Source organism: Cyprinodon tularosa, unplaced genomic scaffold (genome assembly GCF_016077235.1).
Source record: "Cyprinodon tularosa strain WSP-4 unplaced genomic scaffold, ASM1607723v1 ctg716, whole genome shotgun sequence".
In the NCBI taxonomy this organism is placed as follows: Eukaryota; Metazoa; Chordata; class Actinopteri; order Cyprinodontiformes; family Cyprinodontidae; genus Cyprinodon; species Cyprinodon tularosa.
In genome coordinates, this window is record NW_024039470.1 from 170128 (window position 1) to 189701 (window position 19574).

The following is a 19574-nucleotide window of genomic DNA, read 5'->3' on the forward strand; positions in this document are numbered from 1 at the left end:
CGCTGCCTCTGTGTTTTCTGCTACTCCTTAGAGATGCTTAGCTGAGCCGAGGAGGACATAGGTCTTAGAAAAATGAACCAACAGGCTGCATATAAGGTCTCGTATCGGCCTCTGTTTAATAGTTTAATAAAATCCATAGATAAAATTTAAATAGTTTGTATTTTGCGCTAATTAATACAGACTCCCACTAACCTTGGAAATGGTAAATGGCCTGTGCTTATATAACCATTTTTCAGAGGACTTGACCAAAGTGCTTTACACTACATTCACTCATTTACTCACACATGGTGGCAAACTACATTGTAGCCACAGCTGCCCTGGGGCTCGCTGACAGAAGTGAGGCTGCCGTACACTGATGCCACCAGGTCCTCTGATCAGTAGCAATGCAGGTGAAGTGTCTTGCCCAAGGACACAACGACACTGAAAGCTGGAACCAGTCGTGCTGCAGGCAAAAGTTAGAACAACCAACCATTAACCATTAAGACTGAAATGTAGATATAAGTGTGAAAAGGTAAAAATACAGAAATAAATGTTTGAATTTATAAATAAAAAAGAAATACATAAATGAATGAATAAATACATAAATAAATGTGTACATACACAATAAAGAGAAAAACACATAAAAATATAAATACAACAAAAATATAAAAATAGAATTTTCTAATTTTATTTTCAGATACATTTTTTCGTCCCTCTTACTACAAATCAATGTGAAAAAGATAAACATTCCAGACATTGTTTTTTATCCCACTGCTCAGTCAGCTAAATCTAGTTGGTTTTGTGGCTCATTCAGATTCTGATGCTTTAAAGTGTAGTTGGGCTACAACCTCCTCCAAATGCTGCCCCCTGCTGGTAGCCCAGAGAATTATTGGACTACTTCTGTTTCCTTTTCTGGTTCCTCTTAACTTCTCTTGAAAACCAATGAAATACCTATTTATCTTATGTTAAAATCTTTAGGTCAAGAATACGAAGAGAAAAGGACAGTTATAAGATGGGTCTTTTAAGCTTCAGGGAAAATGTTAATAAAAAAGCTAAACTCAGAATCAGTGTTTTCTCTCATTATAACTTTGTTCTATGTTGGCAGGTTCTGGTCTGAGGCTAAAAATCAAATGTTCACGATCATCAGATACAGTTTGTGAAGCTCTGGAAGGATATTTCTGTATTGATGATATTGAAGGCAGCTGTGATGCTGCAGAAAAGCACAGCAGCTGTAAACCTGGACAGTATATTAGCAAGAAAGGTAACATTTTTACAACAACCCTGGTTTTATATTTACTTCTTTTTCTAAATTATGATGTATTATTTATTCATATCTCTTCTACATATAATCAGTGTTGTGGATTAATATCATTCTTTATTCTTACAGGAACGTCGCTGTCAGACACTGAATGCTCTGAATGCAGCAGAGGAACATTTTCTAATGGATCATTAACACTCTGTCAGCCACACACACAGTAAGAGAGTCTATAGATCTATAGACACATCTAGATTTTTCACCAGGAGTGAACTTGTTTGATCAGATGAATTTCTGTAAATGGAAAAAAGGAGAAAACCTGAGGAAAAAATGTTGTTAATCATTTAATGCACTAAAGCACTATGAAGGCTTGTCCATACAGGTATGATTTTTTAACTTTTTAATCTTTAAATCTTAACCAAGCTGAGGTCAGATCTAGCAGGAGCCAATCTAGACAGTTTACATCTTAGCATGGCCTGACTGAGCAGCCCACCGCTGCATGGGGCCGTCCTCCATATCTTCCCTTCAGGGGCCTTCCTCAGTCGATGCAGAAGGCAGGCTGCACTACTAAGCAGGATGTAAAGGCCTCTCCTCCCAGAATCATATCTGAGCTGCTATTGCAGCAGCTTCATGTTGCGTTCATTGTCCGTCCCTGTAGAGGATTTCCCAGTTGTTTGCCACTGTTTGAAACTGTTGAGCACAAACCTCTGCAGTGACATCATTCTGGTTTCATTAAGGTTAAAGGAAATCATTTATAATCCCCAGTTCCAGTGAGGTGATGGGCCGTCACACTTTGCTCACTGAGGTTTAGATGTTTACTGTAAGCAACGTCTCTCCTGCAGTGTGAGCTGACCACAGCATGTTTGCTGACTGTTATAGTTGAAAGTTTCTTATTTAAAAATCAGTCCCTGCAAACGGCCTCTTTGGACTCTGGCTCAGGTCAGCCATGTTGTTAAATCAACAGAGACTGAATGTGGCAGTGGTTGACATGTGGATAACACAGACAGGTTTTCTCCAAAAGTTTATATCCATCTATTAACTAGATAATTTTAACATTTGTAATGAAGACATTAATATCTTATGCTTAGAATCTTTGATTTAATTTTAAATGTAAACTCAGGAACTTCAGGAACTAATCTGTAATTAATTCAGATAACAGAAGCTTCCTGCTGATTCCTGCATCCTCTGATGGAGTCTGAGGGATCAGCGTAGATCTCCTCAGGCTCCTGATCATGTCTCTGCATCAGGGATCTCAGTCAGACTGTCTTCATAACCATCAGCTGCAGTTGGATAAAGATCATAATAGAATTGGTTTCTATGCAACAGGCTGTTAGCTTCTTTTAGCTCAGACTTCCTTTAAGGCAGAGCATGAATTTATTAAAAGGTTAAAATGTTTTTTCTCTTTTCTTTTTCAGATGCTCTGAAAGCCAAACTAAGGTCCAAGAAGGAAGCTCAACGAGTGACGTTGTCTGCAGTAATGGATCAATACGACACAGATATACTTTGGCTGCCCCTTTTCTTGGCCTAGGAGTTATAATTGGTTTACTGCTAATCAGAGGTGTGTGATTATTTGACAGTTTGATTTCACTTTGAAAACTAATAATAACCTTTTTAACATCTTACCTGATCTAGTAAAATATACATTTGCAAATGTATACGTTACATGTATTTTTCTAACCATTGAATCTTTTTATGTTTGGTGCATCATGGATTAACTTTTGATGCCATCCAAGGATATAAAATACACAGAAGATTTTCAATAAGAAAAGATGAATCATATGAACTCCAGGAGGTAAGCCAAGACCACCTACAGTTTTACTGTGGGGTCCGTTCCACAGAACCTGGTCTAGAGAGAATATTTAGACCCTTGAAGGATTTATGGTTTTATTCCCAGAGTCTCCTGAGGACTGAGCTCAACTGAGAACCAGGGACCAGACTAACCCAACAGTGTTCAGACCAAACCAGCCCGGTACCACCATGGTCATTGAAGCAGGTTCTGGTCCCTCTCACAGTGCGGACCAAGATCTCCCGGAAAATAAAATTTTCAGCAGAAGGAAACATGAAGTGATCTAAAATTTCCCGGTAAAAGTCTGGTTTACTGTGGACTACAGAAAAGCAAATGGAGCAAAACCAGCAAATGAAGTGAAACCTGAAACATTCCTGAATATGGAAACTTCACCCTGGATTCTGATCCTCTCAGCTATTTAAGCAAAATATAAAAAAACTAATGAAAGCCTTTGGGTCCTCAGTGACCCAGGACCCTCCCATATAGACCATCCCCACCAGCTTACATCACAAAGTTACACCATTTTATATTTGCTCTGCTGTGCAGTTTAGAATCTAGCTCTAGTTTTCAATGTTGTGTCTTTGGACGTTTAGTGGTAAGTGTCTAAGCCTTGTGACTTTGAAAAACTCCGGACTTTAGTTTTAACTAACTCTGTAAGTTTCTTATGGTTTCAATGTGTTCCTATGTGCTGTTTATTGTTATTTTATCTGTGAATCAGTTGCAGTTTGCTTCCAATTACAAAAATGTAAAAAAAAAAAAACATTTTTTTTTTGCATTTTTATTGTCTGAATAAATGAATGAACGAATTGTATCAGTTTGAAGGAAATGTATACATTTTTTAAAATCTTGTAATATTAAAAATATTAAATCATTTGTAATTGTTTTTTAACAGTTTTGACTCATCCATAATTTTATATGCACGCAATCTTGTAGTGGTCTTGTTTTACTTGCAATGTTTGGAGAGTGTTTTCTAAAATATCCCAGAATGTGAGGACTTACAGGTACATATGGGGACATTCCACTGGTCCCCATATAGTAAAGTTCTCTTCTTTGGGTTGGGGTTGAGGACTAAGGTGGGAATTCGGTTTAGGGTAGGGTTAGGTATAGGTTGGTAATGTTAGGGTAAGGGTTAGGCCATATAAAATGAAGGTAAGTCAATTAACTGTCCCCCTATATAGTAAAAACAAAGCTGGGTGTTTGTGCTCTGGTTTTAATACATTGTTGGGCCCGCTGCCTGGACCTCACATTTGGGACTAAGGTGTGAATTGAGTTTAGGTCTGGGTTAGTGTCGAAGAAGGAACCTGTAACTTTTAGGGTAAGGGTCGCGGTTAGGATGTAAAAATTAATGAAAGTCAATAAAAAGGCCCCCAAAGATAATGAGACAAGTTTGTGTGTTTTTATATATGCTGTGCTTTTCGAAAGTATTAATCACCTTGAACTTTTCAACCTTTTGCCACATTTCAGGCTTCAAACATAAAGATATAAAATAAAAACTTTTGTACAGAATCAACAAGTTGGGCACAATGATGAAGTGAAACTAAACTTATTGGATATTTTTGAACAAAAAAAATAGCTGTGCAAAAGTCTTCAGCCCCCTTGAGTTATGCCTTGTATCGGCAATTTCAGCTGTAGGATGCTTCAGGTTTGTCTCTATCAGTTTTGCACGTCGAGAGACTGAAATATTTTGCCCCATTCTTCCTGCAAAACAGCTGGAGCTCAGTGAGGTTGGATGGAGAGTTTGCCAACTGCAGTTTTTAGTTTTTTCCACAGATTCTTGATTAGATTCAGGTCTGGACTTTGACTAGGCCAATCTAAAAATTTATATTTTGATTTGCGAACCATTCAACTGCAGATGTCGCTTTATGTTTTGGATCATTGTCTTGTTAGAAGATAAATCTCCTTTATCCATCTTCCAATCAGTTTTATCATCTTCCCTGTTCCTGTTGAATGAAAGCAGGCCCAAAGCATGATACTGCCGCCACCATGTTTGACCATGGGGATGGTGTGTTCAGGGTGATCAGCTTTTACGCCAAACATAAAGTTTTGCAGTGTTTGTGGCCAAAAGTTTGATATTTGGTATCTGACCAGAGCATCTTACTTTAAATGAGATTTTTTATGAATATATTTATAAAGATGTTTGTGTTACAGTCTTGGTTTTCCATTTGTTGTCCTCTGCTGCCCTCTTGTGTCCTCTTTCCCTAGCTCTGTTTTCTGCTCTGCCCTCACCTGTTTTCAATCCCCTCGTTAGCCCTCTCTTTGTCTCTGTCCCCTTTAAAAGCCTCCCTCTTCAGTTCCTGTTTGCTGGATCCTCGTCTAACGTCTGAGTGCATACCTCGTCTCTCCCTGGCTCCTAGAGTTTGGTTTCCCCTGATGTCTCCCTGGTTCTGGTTCGTCTGTTATTTCTGTTGGATTTTTGATTCCTGTCTCAGTTCCTGTAAACCTCATTAAACCTACCTAAATTCACCTCTGCCTACTTGCCTCTGCATTTGGGTCCTCAATCCACACCAAATCCTGACAGTTTGAAGAACACAACTGACTGTTATCCTATGAACAGAGTCTCCCACCTCAGCTGTAGATCTCTGCAGTTGATCCAGAGTGATCCTGAGCCTCTTTGCTGCATCTCTGATCAATCTTCTTGTTTGAGCTGAAAGTTTAGGGGGCGGTCATTAGTCATTTAGGTCAACATTGAATCATTCAGAGATGCTTCAAAAAAAGGTTGAAAAGTTAATGGAAAACAAAAATGTCTTGGTTGGTTTTATCTTTATTTTTTCTTTTCATTATTACGGGTGGCTTGCCAATAGAGGGTGCCGCCCCACTCACCCAATGACCTTGATTAAGACAAAAAATAATAATAAATAAAATTAGGATATTTTGGGGTGCAAAAATCTTTGGCCAGTGACTCTCGTTAAAAGTTGTTCATGTGCAGTAGCTCCTTTGCAATACTAAAGGATAGAAGATCCCTGGGTGAAGCTCTCCTGCACCCAGAGCTGACAGCAAATCTCACTTCTTGACATTTACTAATCCATTAATAACACCTGGTAGTTGATCAAATTGTCGGGTATGATTATTTACCTAATGATCATTTCTAGGTTTTAGCCTTGTTTTGAATATATTAATTAACAATAACTTCCAGTTCTGATTAATGATATATTCTTAATCTGCTGGTAAAATTACAATTTTTTATTGTTATGCTCAGGTTTCTACCTAAAATAAATAGTTTTTTCCCCCCTGTTTTTATAATTTCTCCAGATATGAGAGGTCTTAGAAATTATTTAACTTCAAAGTCATATTACTTTGTGCAAACAACAGAGCACAGACTTTTGCTTTCTTTAAGAATCCCATTCCACTTCACAAGATCCTAAATTCTGGAGGTTCAGATGTCCCATGTGTCGGAGCACTAGGCTGGTGTGTCTGTTCTCAAAAAACCTTTTTAATGGGAAGTTTATCATCTCAGAATGTGATAAAGGTCGCGATAAAATACCTGTTTGGAAAAAATTTAAACATGACTTTTCTATCTAGATTCTTACATTATCTTTGAAGTAGACTTTACTGTGGTCCTGAGTGAACTTGATGATCCGTGGTCCGAAGACCAGATAACAGCTCCCATCACAATGATCTAAATGTTTTCAGAGAAAGACATAGTTTGACTGACATCTGGAGGGAAATACATTGATTTCAAAAAGAATACCCTTAGTCTAATAATAAACTAATCTAAGATTGATTACTGGCTGATCTCTAAAGAACTGGATGCATTTATTCTCCCATTTACCCCTATCTGATCATACACTGCAAAAAGATCTAGCAATGAGCAAAAAAATTGTGTGATTTACCATTAATTTTTGTGGTTAAATAAGATGATTTGCCAATGGAATGAGTATTTTTACTTTTAAAATAAGATAATTAAATAATTTGCACTTGGAATAAAATAATGCAAATGTATTTTTTTCTTATTCTAAATGTAAACTGTTTTGTTCCATTGGCAAAGTGTCTCACCTACCTCCTCAATTCAAGAAAAAATGCACTTATTTTAAGAAAAAAATGCACTTATATAGGTTTCAGTTCTTTGCAGCCTTCAAATCTTTCTCCTGGAAACATCATAGTGTCATTAAACAAAAAGAGGTTTGCATGTAGTTAGAAAAGCCTTGTTTCATATTTTTAGAACAGAGCTTCAAAGGAAAAACATTTTAGTCCTAATTGGACAGAATTTCAGATAAATCACAATTTTTTTTCCCTGTCTTTATAATTTCTCCAGATGTGAGAGGTCTTAGAAATTATTTCAATCTGAAAAACTCACACAGAGAGAAAAGATAATTAGAAGAATTTATTGATAAGAAAGTATAGTCTTTGGCACTCAGACCTCGGCAGGAACATTCATGCTGAATTATGCTTTAACATGCATGAGTAGATGAATGTGAATAGGGATGTTCCCCCCAGGCCTGAAACTGGTGGTGGTTTAATCCGAGCTGGTTGACAAGGTGATCTGCTGGGCAGAATTGTGGGACTAGAAGACTGAGGGAGCTGACGCCGGGGCTTCACTCAGACTCGGGATATAGAGGTCCTGCTCGGTGATGCAGGTACCGTGAAGTGTCCATGATGAGCAAGCATGAAGCGACAGTGGAGAGGAAAAACTCCCCTTTGGGAAGAAACCTCTGGCAGAACCGGGCTCAACATGGTGGTCTTCTGCCGGACCAATGCGATGAGACGAGGGATGGTGACAACTGGGATTAATACTCTGATGAGGTTGAGGTGAAGTCGTGTCATGGAGGATGATTCAGCTGCGATGGCGGAGAAGGGGATGGAGGTGGGTGAATTGTCGTCTGAATCGAAATCCAACATTGCGATTGCAGGATAGCGGCTGTGGTGAGATTTGAGGGAGTTTATAAAGTGGAAGCAGGACGCTGATTGGGCTTCGTGGTGGAGTAGTTCGAAGCTGATTGGCTCGCTTCAGAGACGGATCGGCTTCTGATTGATGGAGGTAAGTCAGAGTTTCTTCAATTGAACTTTCGCTAGAGCTTCATTATACAACAGCGCACAGACTTTTGCTTTCTTTAAGAATCCCATTCCACTTCACAAGATCCTAAATTGTGGAGGTTCAGATGTCCCATGTGTCGGAGCACTAGGCTGGTGTGTCTGTTCTCAAAAAACCTTTTTAATGGAAGGTTTATCATCTCAGAATGTGATAAAGGTCACGATAAAATACCTGTTACATTATCTTTGAAGTAGACTTTACTATGGTCCTGAGTGAACTTGATGATCCGTGGTCCGAAGACCAGATAACAGCTCCCATCACAATGATCTAAATGTTTTCAGACAAAGACATAGTTTGACTGACATCTGGAGGGAAATACATTGATTTAAAAAAGAATACCCTTAGTCTAATAATAAACCAATCTAAGACTGATTACTGGCTGATCTCTAAAGAACCGGATGCATTTATTCTCCCATTTACCCCTATCTGATCATATACTGCGAAAAGATTATCATTAATTTGTGTAGTTAAATAAGATGATTTGCCAATGGAATTAGTATTTTTACTCTTAAAATAAGATCATTAGATAATTTGCACTTGGAATAAAATAATGCAAATGTATTTCTTTCTTATTCTAAATGTAAACTGTTTTGTTCCATTGGCAAAGTGTCTCACCTACCTCCTTAATTCAAGAAAAAATGCACTTATATAGGTTTCAGTTCTTTGCAGCCTTCAAATCTTTATCCTGGAAACTATTGAGAAATAGCCCTAATAAAGGGCGTAACTTTTGTAGACGATGGAGTGCTATGATTCAATATTGATTTTGAGTCAATTGATAACATTACCTGGAAGCTATTGAGCAAAAATGCTTATATTTCATAATAAAAATTAATACAAAAATATAAAAAAATTAGAATGTAAAACTAAAAGGCGTAACTTTTGAAGACAATGGAGTATTATATTCCAACACTGATTTTGAGTCAATTGATCACATTACCTGGAAGCTATTGAGCAAAAATGCTAATATTTCATTATAAAAATTAATAAAAAAATATAAAAAACTTAACATGTAAAAATAAAGGGCGTAACTTTTGTAGACGATGGAGTGCTATGATTCAATATTGATTTTGAGTCAATTGATCACATTACCTGGAAGCTATTGAGCAAAAATGCTAATATTTCCACATAAAAATTAATAAAAAAATATTAGAAATTTAAAATCAAAAAATAAAGGGCGTAACTTTTGTAGACAATGGAGTGCTATGATTCAATATTGATTTTGAGTCAACTGATCACATTACCTGGAAGCTATTGAGCTAAAATGCTAATATTTCCACATAAAAATTAATAAAAAAAATATTAGAAATTTAAAATGAAAAAATAAAGGGCGTAACTTTTGTAGACGATGGAGTGCTATGATTCAATATTGATTTTGAGTCAATTGATCACATTACCTGGAAGCTATTGAGCTAAAATGCTAATATTTCATTATAAAAATTAATAAAAAAAATATTAGAAATTTAAAATGAAAAAATAAAGGGCGTAACTTTTGCAGACCATGGAGTGCTATGATTCAATATTGATTTTGAGTCAATTGATCACATTACATGGAAGCTATTGAGCAAAAATGCTAATATTTCCACATAAAAATTAATAAAAAAATATTAGAAATTTTAAATGAAAAAATAAAGGGCGTAACTTTTGTAGACGATGGAGTGCTATGATTCAATATTGATTTTGAGTCAATTGATCACATTACCTGGAAGCTATTGAGCAAAAATGCTAATATTTCCACATAAAAATTAATAAAAAAATATTAGAAATGTAAAATGAAAAAATAAAGGGCGTAACTTTTGGAGACGATGGAGTGCTGTGATTCAATATTGATTTTGAGTCAATTGATCACATTACCTGGAAGCTATTGAGCAAAAATGCTAATATTTCATTATAAAAATTAATAAAAAAATATAAAAAACTTAAAATGTAAAAATAAAGGGCGTAACCTTTGTAGACGATGGAGTGCTATGATTCAATATTGATTTTGAGTCAATTGATCACATTACCTGGAAGCTATTGAGCAAAAATGCTAATATTTCCACATAAAAATTAATAAAAAAATATTAGAAATTTAAAATGAAAAAATAAAGGGCGTAACTTTTGTAGACGATGGAGTGCTATGATTCAATATTGATTTTGAGTCAATTGATCACATTACCTGGAAGCTATTGAGCAAAAATACTAATATTTCCACATAAAAATTAATAAAAAAAACATTAGAAATTTAAAATGAAAAAATAAAGGGCGTAACTTTTGTAGACGATGGAGTGCTATGATTCAATATTGATTTTGAGTCAATTGATCACATTACCTGGAAGCTATTGAGCAAAAATGCTAATATTTCATTATAAAAATTAATAAAAAAATATTAAAAACTTAAAATGTAAAAATAAAGGGCGTAACTTTTGTAGACGATGGAGTGCTATGATCCAATATTGATTTTGAGTCAATTGATCACATTACCTGGAAGCTATTGAGCAAAAATGCTAATATTTCATTATAAAAATTAATAAAAAAATATTAAAAACTTAAAATGTAAAAATAAAGGGCGTAACTTTTGTAGACGATGGAGTGCTATGATTCAATGTTGATTTTGAGTCAATTGATCACATTACCTGGAAGCTATTGAGCAAAAATGCTAATATTTCCATATAAAAATGAATTAAAAAATATTAGAAATTTAAAATGAAAAAATAAAGGGCGTAACTTTTGAAGATGATGGAGTGCTATGATTCAATATTGATTTTGAGTCAATTGATCACATTACCTGGAAGCTATTGAGCAAAAATGCTAATATTTCCATATAAAAATGAATAAAAAAATATTAAAAACTTAAAATGTAAAAATAAAGGGCGTAACTTTTGTAGACGATGGAGTGCTATGATTCAATATTGATTTTGAGTCAATTGATCACATTACCTGGAAGCTATTGAGCAAAAATGCTAATATTTCATAATAAAAATTAATAAAAAAAATATTAAAAACTTAAAATGTAAAAATAAAGGGCGTAACTTTTGTAGACGATGGAGTGCTATGATTCAATATTGATTTTGAGTCAATTGATCACATTACCTGGAAGCTATTGAGCAAAAATGCTTATATTTCATAATAAAAATTAATACAAAAATATAAAAAAATTAGAATGTAAAACTAAAAGGCGTAACTTTTGAAGACAATGGAGTATTATATTCCAACACTGATTTTGAGTCAATTGATCACATTACCTGGAAGCTATTGAGCAAAAATGCTAATATTTCATTATAAAAATTAATAAAAAAATATAAAAAACTTAACATGTAAAAATAAAGGGCGTAACTTTTGTAGACGATGGAGTGCTATGATTCAATATTGATTTTGAGTCAATTGATCACATTACCTGGAAGCTATTGAGCAAAAATGCTAATATTTCCACATAAAAATTAATAAAAAAATATTAGAAATTTAAAATCAAAAAATAAAGGGCGTAACTTTTGTAGACAATGGAGTGCTATGATTCAATATTGACCCTTTATTTTTACATTTTAAATTTCTAATATTTTTTTATTAATTTTTATGTGGAAATATTAGCATTTTTGCTCAATAGCTTCCAGGTAATGTGATCAATTGACTCAAAATCAATATTGAATCATAACACTCCATCGTCTACAAAAGTTACGCCCTTTATTTTTACATTTTAAGTTTTTAATATTTTTTCATTAATTTTTATAATGAAATATTAGCATTTTTGCTCAATAGCTTCCAGGTAATGTGATCAATTGACTCAAAATCAATATTGAATCATAGCACTCCATCGTCTACAAAAGTTACGCCCTTTATTTTTACATTTTAAATTTCTAATATTTTTTTATTAATTTTTATGTGGAAATATTAGCATTTTTGCTCAATAGCTTCCAGGTAATGTGATCAATTGACTCAAAATCAATATTGAATCATAGCACTCTATCGTCTACAAAAGTTACGGCCTTTATTTTTTCATTTTCAATTTCTAATATTTTTTCATTAATTTTTATGTGGAAATATTAGCATTTTTGCTCAATAGCTTCCAGGTAATGTGATCAATTGACTCAAAATCAATATTGAATCATAGCACTCCATCGTCTACAAAAGTTACGCCCTTTATTTTTACATTTTAAATTTCTAATATTTTTTAATTAATTTTTATTATGAAATATTAGCATTTTTGCTCAATAGCTTCCAGGTAATGTGATCAATTGACTCAAAATCAATATTGAATCATAGCACTCCATCGTCTACAAAAGTTACGCCCTTTATTTTTACATTTTAAATTTCTAATATTTTTTAATTAATTTTTATTATGAAATATTAGCATTTTTGCTCAATAGCTTCCAGGTAATGTGATCAATTGACTCAAAATCAATATTGAATCATAGCACTCTATCGTCTACAAAAGTTACGGCCTTTATTTTTTCATTTTCAATTTCTAATATTTTTTAATTAATTTTTATTATGAAATATTAGCATTTTTGCTCAATAGCTTCCAGGTAATGTGATCAATTGACTCAAAATCAATATTGAATCATAGCACTCCATCGTCTACAAAAGTTACGCCCTTTATTTTTACATTTTAAATTTCTAATATTTTTTAATTAATTTTTATTATGAAATATTAGCATTTTTGCTCAATAGCTTCCAGGTAATGTGATCAATTGACTCAAAATCAATATTGAATCATAGCACTCTATCGTCTACAAAAGTTACGGCCTTTATTTTTTCATTTTCAATTTCTAATATTTTTTCATTAATTTTTATGTGGAAATATTAGTATTTTTGCTCAATAGCTTCCAGGTAATGTGATCAATTGACTAAAAATCAATATTGGATCATAGCACTCCATCGTCTACAAAAGTTACGCCCTTTATTTTTACATTTTAAGTTTTTAATATTTTTTTATTAATTTTTATAATGAAATATTAGCATTTTTGCTCAATAGCTTCCAGGTAATGTGATCAATTGACTCAAAATCAATATTGAATCATAGCACTCCATCGTTTACAAAAGTTACGCCCTTTATTTTTACATTTTAAATTTCTAATATTTTTTAATTAATTTTTATTATGAAATATTAGCATTTTTGCTCAATAGCTTCCAGGTAATGTGATCAATTGACTCAAAATCAATATTGAATCATAGCACTCCATCGTCTACAAAAGTTACGCCCTTTATTTTTACATTTTAAATTTCTAATATTTTTTAATTAATTTTTATTATGAAATATTAGCATTTTTGCTCAATAGCTTCCAGGTAATGTGATCAATTGACTCAAAATCAATATTGAATCATAGCACTCTATCGTCTACAAAAGTTACGGCCTTTATTTTTTCATTTTCAATTTCTAATATTTTTTCATTAATTTTTATGTGGAAATATTAGTATTTTTGCTCAATAGCTTCCAGGTAATGTGATCAATTGACTCAAAATCAATATTGGATCATAGCACTCCATCGTCTACAAAAGTTACGCCCTTTATTTTTACATTTTAAGTTTTTAATGTTTTTTTATTAATTTTTATAATGAAATATTAGCATTTTTGCTCAATAGCTTCCAGGTAATGTGATCAATTGACTCAAAATCAATATTGAATCATAGCACTCCATCGTCTACAAAAGTTACGCCCTTTATTTTTACATTTTAAGTTTTTAATATTTTTTCATTAATTTTTATAATGAAATATTAGCATTTTTGCTCAATAGCTTCCAGGTAATGTGATCAATTGACTCAAAATCAATATTGAATCATAGCACTCCATCGTCTACAAAAGTTACGCCCTTTATTTTTACATTTTAAATTTCTAATATTTTTTTATTAATTTTTATGTGGAAATATTAGCATTTTTGCTCAATAGCTTCCAGGTAATGTGATCAATTGACTCAAAATCAATATTGAATCATAACACTCCATCGTCTACAAAAGTTACGCCCTTTATTTTTACATTTTAAGTTTTTAATATTTTTTCATTAATTTTTATAATGAAATATTAGCATTTTTGCTCAATAGCTTCCAGGTAATGTGATCAATTGACTCAAAATCAATATTGAATCATAGCACTCCATCATCTACAAAGGTTACGCCCTTTATTTTTACATTTTAAATTTCTAATATTTTTTTATTAATTTTTATGTGGAAATATTAGCATTTTTGCTCAATAGCTTCCAGGTAATGTGATCAATTGACTCAAAATCAATATTGGATCATAGCACTCCATCATCTTCAAAAGTTACGCCCTTTTTTCATTTTAAATTTCTAATATTTTTTTCTTAATTTTTATGTGGAAATATTAGCATTTTTGCTCAATAGCTTCCAGGTAATGTGATCAATTGACTCAAAATCAATATTGAATCATAGCACTCCATCATCTACAAAAGTTACGCCTTTAGTTTTTACATTTTAAATTTCTAATAGTTTTTTATTAATGTTTATAATAAAATATTAGCATTTTTGCTCAATAGCTTCCAGGTAATGTGATCAATTGACTCAAAATCAATATTGAATCATAGCACTCCATCATCTTCAAAAGTTACGCCCTTTTTTTTTTCATTTTAAATTTCTAATATTTTTAAATTAATTTTTATGTGGAAATATTAGCATTTTTGCTCAATAGCTTCCAGGTAATGTGATCAATTGACTCAAAATCAATATTGGATCATAGCACTCCATCGTCTACAAAAGTTACGCCCTTTATTTTTACATTTTAAGTTTTTAATATTTTTTTTATTAATTTTTATTATGAAATATTAGCATTTTTGCTCAATAGTTTATTCAGACTCAGAATTTCAGATAAATCACTATATATCAAAACTTCTCATTTATATTTCTGTATCAAATTGATGTTAAGAACTTTTATCATCTGGATATTTTTCAGCTCTCTACTGTTTTTGTTAGCTAGGTGTAATATCTGATGCTATATCTGGAAAAACAAGCAAAGTACACTAGGTTTCTTTACATTTAATGTCTTTTTTTTCCCTCTCAGCATTTATGATTTGCTAAAACAAATCAAATCTATTTTCAAATATCCATACTGTAAAAATGTCCATAACTATATGTATATTATTTATTTATTCTCCAGGTGCACAGTTTTTATTCTGTTAAAATAGTTTACCATACAATATTTTGTTGTTTATCTTTAACCTTTCACTATTTATTCTCATACATTTTTCTAAGGTTCATGTGATGGTCCGAGCAGTCAAAGGAAATTCAGGCACAGGTTTAGATCCAAAAAGTATTCTTTTTATCGAACCCAAAACAAAGAACTAAAGAACAAATTACAAAGTTGGGCCCATAAAAGAGGTCAAAGTAACAGAATTCAACTCAAGACCTACTAAAACAAACATACCTGCTACATGAGACAAAAGGGAAACTTAAATACTGGCAGACCAGGCCACATACAAAGGGGGAAACACACAAAAGCCTAACTGAAACTAACAGAGGAAAATCCCCCCCCCCCCCCCCCCCCCCCCCCCCCCCCCCCCCTCTCTTGCTGATAAGTAGCGGTGTAAACCAATTTGCGGTTTCAATAGGCTGGCTCCACTCCTTCTCCACCTCTGCTCTCCTGAAGGACTGGAGCAGCCGGCATTGAGGTGAAAAAACAAACAAAGATTAAATCAAGCAGAACATAACAGTGTAAACTAAAATGTGCGCATGTATTCCAGAATACAGTGTTATGCCTTTCCTTGCAAAAATTATTCTGTAAATTAAATCCTAAATTTAAAGAAATCCCAATATTAATGTAATGAGACTGGCTGACCTATTGTGTGATGTGATTAAATGTTACCGCATTTGGGTGGCTGTAGTTGCAGCCACCACATCCACATTTGTGTGACCATTTTTCCTATAATCTTTTTGCTGCTGTAAACACCAGAATTTCCCCATTGAGGGACAATTGTTAGGTTAAAAAAATGTAGGTTTGTAAAAGAGAAATTGAGTCTACACAGGAAAGAGATTTAAGCAACTTCTGCAGCCGTCTTTTATGAACAGAACATAACACATAGTTATAAAACAGTGTTGTTCTGACAAAACAATTGATCAGTTCATAAAGACAGGATGCCCAGAATCACAAGGCAGGATGGTCACCTGACTGAATCACAAGTCACAGTGGAGCATCCCCTTGCTCAAATCTTTCATAAGCATACATACATTCATTTTATAATCATCATTGAATAAACCTAACAACAATAAAGGGATTTTCCATTCTATTCTATATATCAGATGTATATGGATTCGGTCATGGTGTCAGCACGATTCTAGTTGCTCTACATCTTTCCGCGATTCGAACTCACATGTGATCTATATTTCCTCCTCACAGACTGAGCAACATATTTATCCTCATTAAGTTTACCAATAAAAGTCAACCAACAGCTTTAACACAGAGTTTTATTCTGTTGTTTATTGAATCTGAAGAAGGTGGAATTTGGATGCAGGCGTTTCTGTTCCTTTAACATCACAATGCTGGAAATATTTCAAGTTTCCCTTCAAGTTCTAGATCTGTCAGCCTCTCTGAGCAGGTAACCCCGTCTTATGATGCCAAGACTCTATTTTGAAATTTTATAAGTTCATAAAACTCTTTTTCTTTTAAATAAATAAATTTACACTTTTAACAACTTTTTGCAAAATAACTTCAACATAAATACAGATTCCTGGATCTTTTGCGACTCATATTGAGACATCAGCTTCCACCTCTCCTTTAAGGCCAAGTTAAGGTCTGAAAGAGAAACAGCGCCTCCTTTAGTCAAATTAAACTAATTTCACAGTGAGATAAAATGTGTGAAGGTAAGAGACTAAATCTAAAATGCTTTTCTTCATGTCTTCAAGGACATAAAGTTAACTTTCTCTGTTCATCCCATACTGCTGAGCTCGGTTATTATTGAGGCATAATCTGAAAATATCAGAGCCAGTTATGGCAGACTGTTTAGTCATAAAATCAGATTTATCACATTTAAACTCCACATATCCAAAATTGAATTATAAATACATATTAGTTAACAAAGATGTCATCTCTAATTACATTGTGGCTGAAATCAATGAGGTTGAATTTACCATGGAGTTATATGGAGCTTCTAATTCAAGATATAAGCAATAAGTTAAGTCTAAAAATGTATTTGAGATATTTAATGATGTTTAATAAAGAAAATTTCAGATGTTTAGCTTGTTATTCCAACTAGTTATTATATTTTGTTTAGAAATCTGAAACTATGATTTGGATATTTTATTTATTTATTTATATATTTATTTTAATTGCAGATATCTTAAGAGGAAATAATCAGAATGGCTAAATTAAATCAGACAACTTAAAGTGTATTTTAGCCTTTAAAAATTTTCAAAAATTATTTTTAAGGTTTAGGGTTCACCCAGTTCAAAAGAATTAGAGAGAGATTAAGCTTTTGTTTTTATCTAGAAAGCCATTGTGTTTCAGATTCTGTCCAATCAAAAAATTCCAGATTTATTTGGGATTTTAGCCACTTGCATTTTCTCATCAGTGATCTGCAATCTAAGTTCAGTCGAACTTTAATTCTTGTGTTTCACCATGATTTTTCATGCTGCACTAAAATCAGTGCATTACTTTGCAGGTTTCTTAACCAGTCACCAAACACAGAAGTTCACATTCTTCACGTAGCTGCAAACTGCTGAGCTCTTTTAATGTTGGGGCATTTTCTGACAAAAGCAGACCACTTGATTTAGGAACCTGTATTCCCAAAAGAAAACCTTTTGTACGGTTTAATGCCAACACCAGAGGTCAAATTTAGTAGTTAGTTATTTTGAGATATATAAAATGCAATTAAGTATTTCATTATTTGTTTACAGATATCTTGAACTGTAATTATGGAGTTTTGAGCCCTAACAGGATGAATCTAGTGACATAATTTGTGATACTTTGAAAGGCTCTGTTGTTGCATAGATCTTCACTGATTATTCAATAAAGTCAGAATTCATTTATTAATTATAAATACCGTTTATAGATTTCCAGAATGTAAAAAGAGTTTGTGGGACCTAGCTGATTGTATGATAAACTGACCTGCCATACTCCTTTATTTGCTGAGGGCTGGCTGCCATCAGTGGATCAAAGGTGCAGAAACTTCATTGGACCTGTTAGAGAAAGTATGGAAGGCAGCAGAGGAAACATCATTGTTTATGTCTGGTGAAGGTAAGTTTGCTGGACTTGCTTATAAATTAGATTCAGTTTATATTAACATGCATTATGGCCATACTGGGACTTCTCTTTTTATTGCAAGAATAAAGTGCAATTTTTTAGGATAATAAAGCTTTTATAACATAAGATTTCAATTGTAACATAGTGAGAAAAATGATTTTTCAATAAGTAGAAAACGTTTTATTAAAGTAACGATTAGCTCAACACTGCAGCCTCAGCCTGAGGACAGCAGTGGAGGGAAGTCTAAATTATGTTTTTAATCTTGCAATGTTAAAACATGATAGTCCGTCCTAATGTCGGGAACAGCTACAGTCTCTTTATTGCTTCCTGGATTTGAGTCACACTTTACTTTCATTCTTTCTTATGCCTGTTAAATTTCAAGCAAATATGTAAAGAAGTAAATTGTCAGCTGCCCTTAAAAATCTGTGCTTTTAACCAAGGAAGGACAGACCATAAAGGTTTCATTTGGTTTGCAGCCTGGTTTTGTAACATTTATTGTTATTGTTAAATAGAAAGCGGTGTCAAGTTTCAAAGACTTTGTTTGCAATGGTTTCATTTTCTCTCTCTGACTGTCAGTAACTGTGGAGGAAGTATTTTACCTGACTCAGACTGCGGTTGCTGACATGTTTTGGATCAGATGATTAGTCTTCATGAAAAATAAATCAATAAATCTTTATTCTATCAGGTAAATTAGAGAAGTTATCTGCTTACTTATACATTTATTCAGAAAACTTCATTATAAGTTGCTCTGTATGAGTTATGGTTTATGGTGTTTGATACTTTAAATGTCTATTTAATCTTGTTTTATATTAATGATTGTTGTTTATTAGAGGAACTGAGCTCAAAGTAACGAGCCTCTGTTCGTCGTACGGATGTTCTCAGTCAGTGCTGCACAGATCGCTCTCATTTAAAGATGATTTATCAAACAGCAGAGGTTTCCTTTTCACACTCTGGATCCTTTTTATTAAAATCTTTCTTTCTCCATGAAGCGACGCCTGATATCCAACTGGAGGGAAAACTTGATCCAGCATCCATTCCCCTTTAGGATAATAATTCTGCTTCATTCTTGGCCTGCAGAATGTATCCTGAATTTATAGCTATGCAATATTCATTTATACACAATACCTACAGTATATAGCAAAAAGCTGCCTGTCTGTCATAAAATGATTTTAATTAAATCAGAGGTAATAATCTCCAGGTTCTTTATTAAAGTATTTGATGATTTGTTGTTTAATGCACCAGAAAAGCATCGGGATATTATTATAAAGTGTTTGAGAAAGTTTAGTTAAATGTTTAATTTCTGGAACAGCAGATTTAGTCAGATGCTACTTTTATATATCTGAGTAACTGAAGCAGAAAGACATTA

General features: G+C 33.2%; 1 protein-coding gene across 1 annotated transcript; it reads left to right on the top strand.

Moving 5' to 3' along the window:
• Positions 1–1058: 1058 nt before the first annotated feature.
• Positions 1059–3451, top strand: LOC119772569 (tumor necrosis factor receptor superfamily member 14-like). The gene is made up of 5 exons (XM_038269027.1): positions 1059–1240; positions 1367–1454; positions 2650–2792; positions 2968–3026; positions 3129–3451. The coding sequence occupies exons 1-5, from the start codon at positions 1075–1077 to the stop codon at positions 3153–3155; spliced, it is 483 nt and encodes a 160-aa protein (XP_038124955.1). The 5' UTR covers positions 1059–1074; the 3' UTR covers positions 3156–3451.
• The last annotated feature ends 16123 nt before the right edge of the window (positions 3452–19574 follow it).

Excerpts from the sequence above, each read along its gene's own strand:
- LOC119772569 (XM_038269027.1), top strand. The coding sequence starts at position 1,075 with ATGTTGGCAGGTTCTGGTCTGAGGCTAAAAATCAAATGTTCACGATCA. Across the intron at positions 1,241-1,366 it reads ACAGTATATTAGCAAGAAAG|GAACGTCGCTGTCAGACACT; the intron begins GTAACATTTTTA and ends TTATTCTTACAG. Across the intron at positions 2,793-2,967 it reads TGGTTTACTGCTAATCAGAG|GATATAAAATACACAGAAGA; the intron begins GTGTGTGATTAT and ends ATGCCATCCAAG.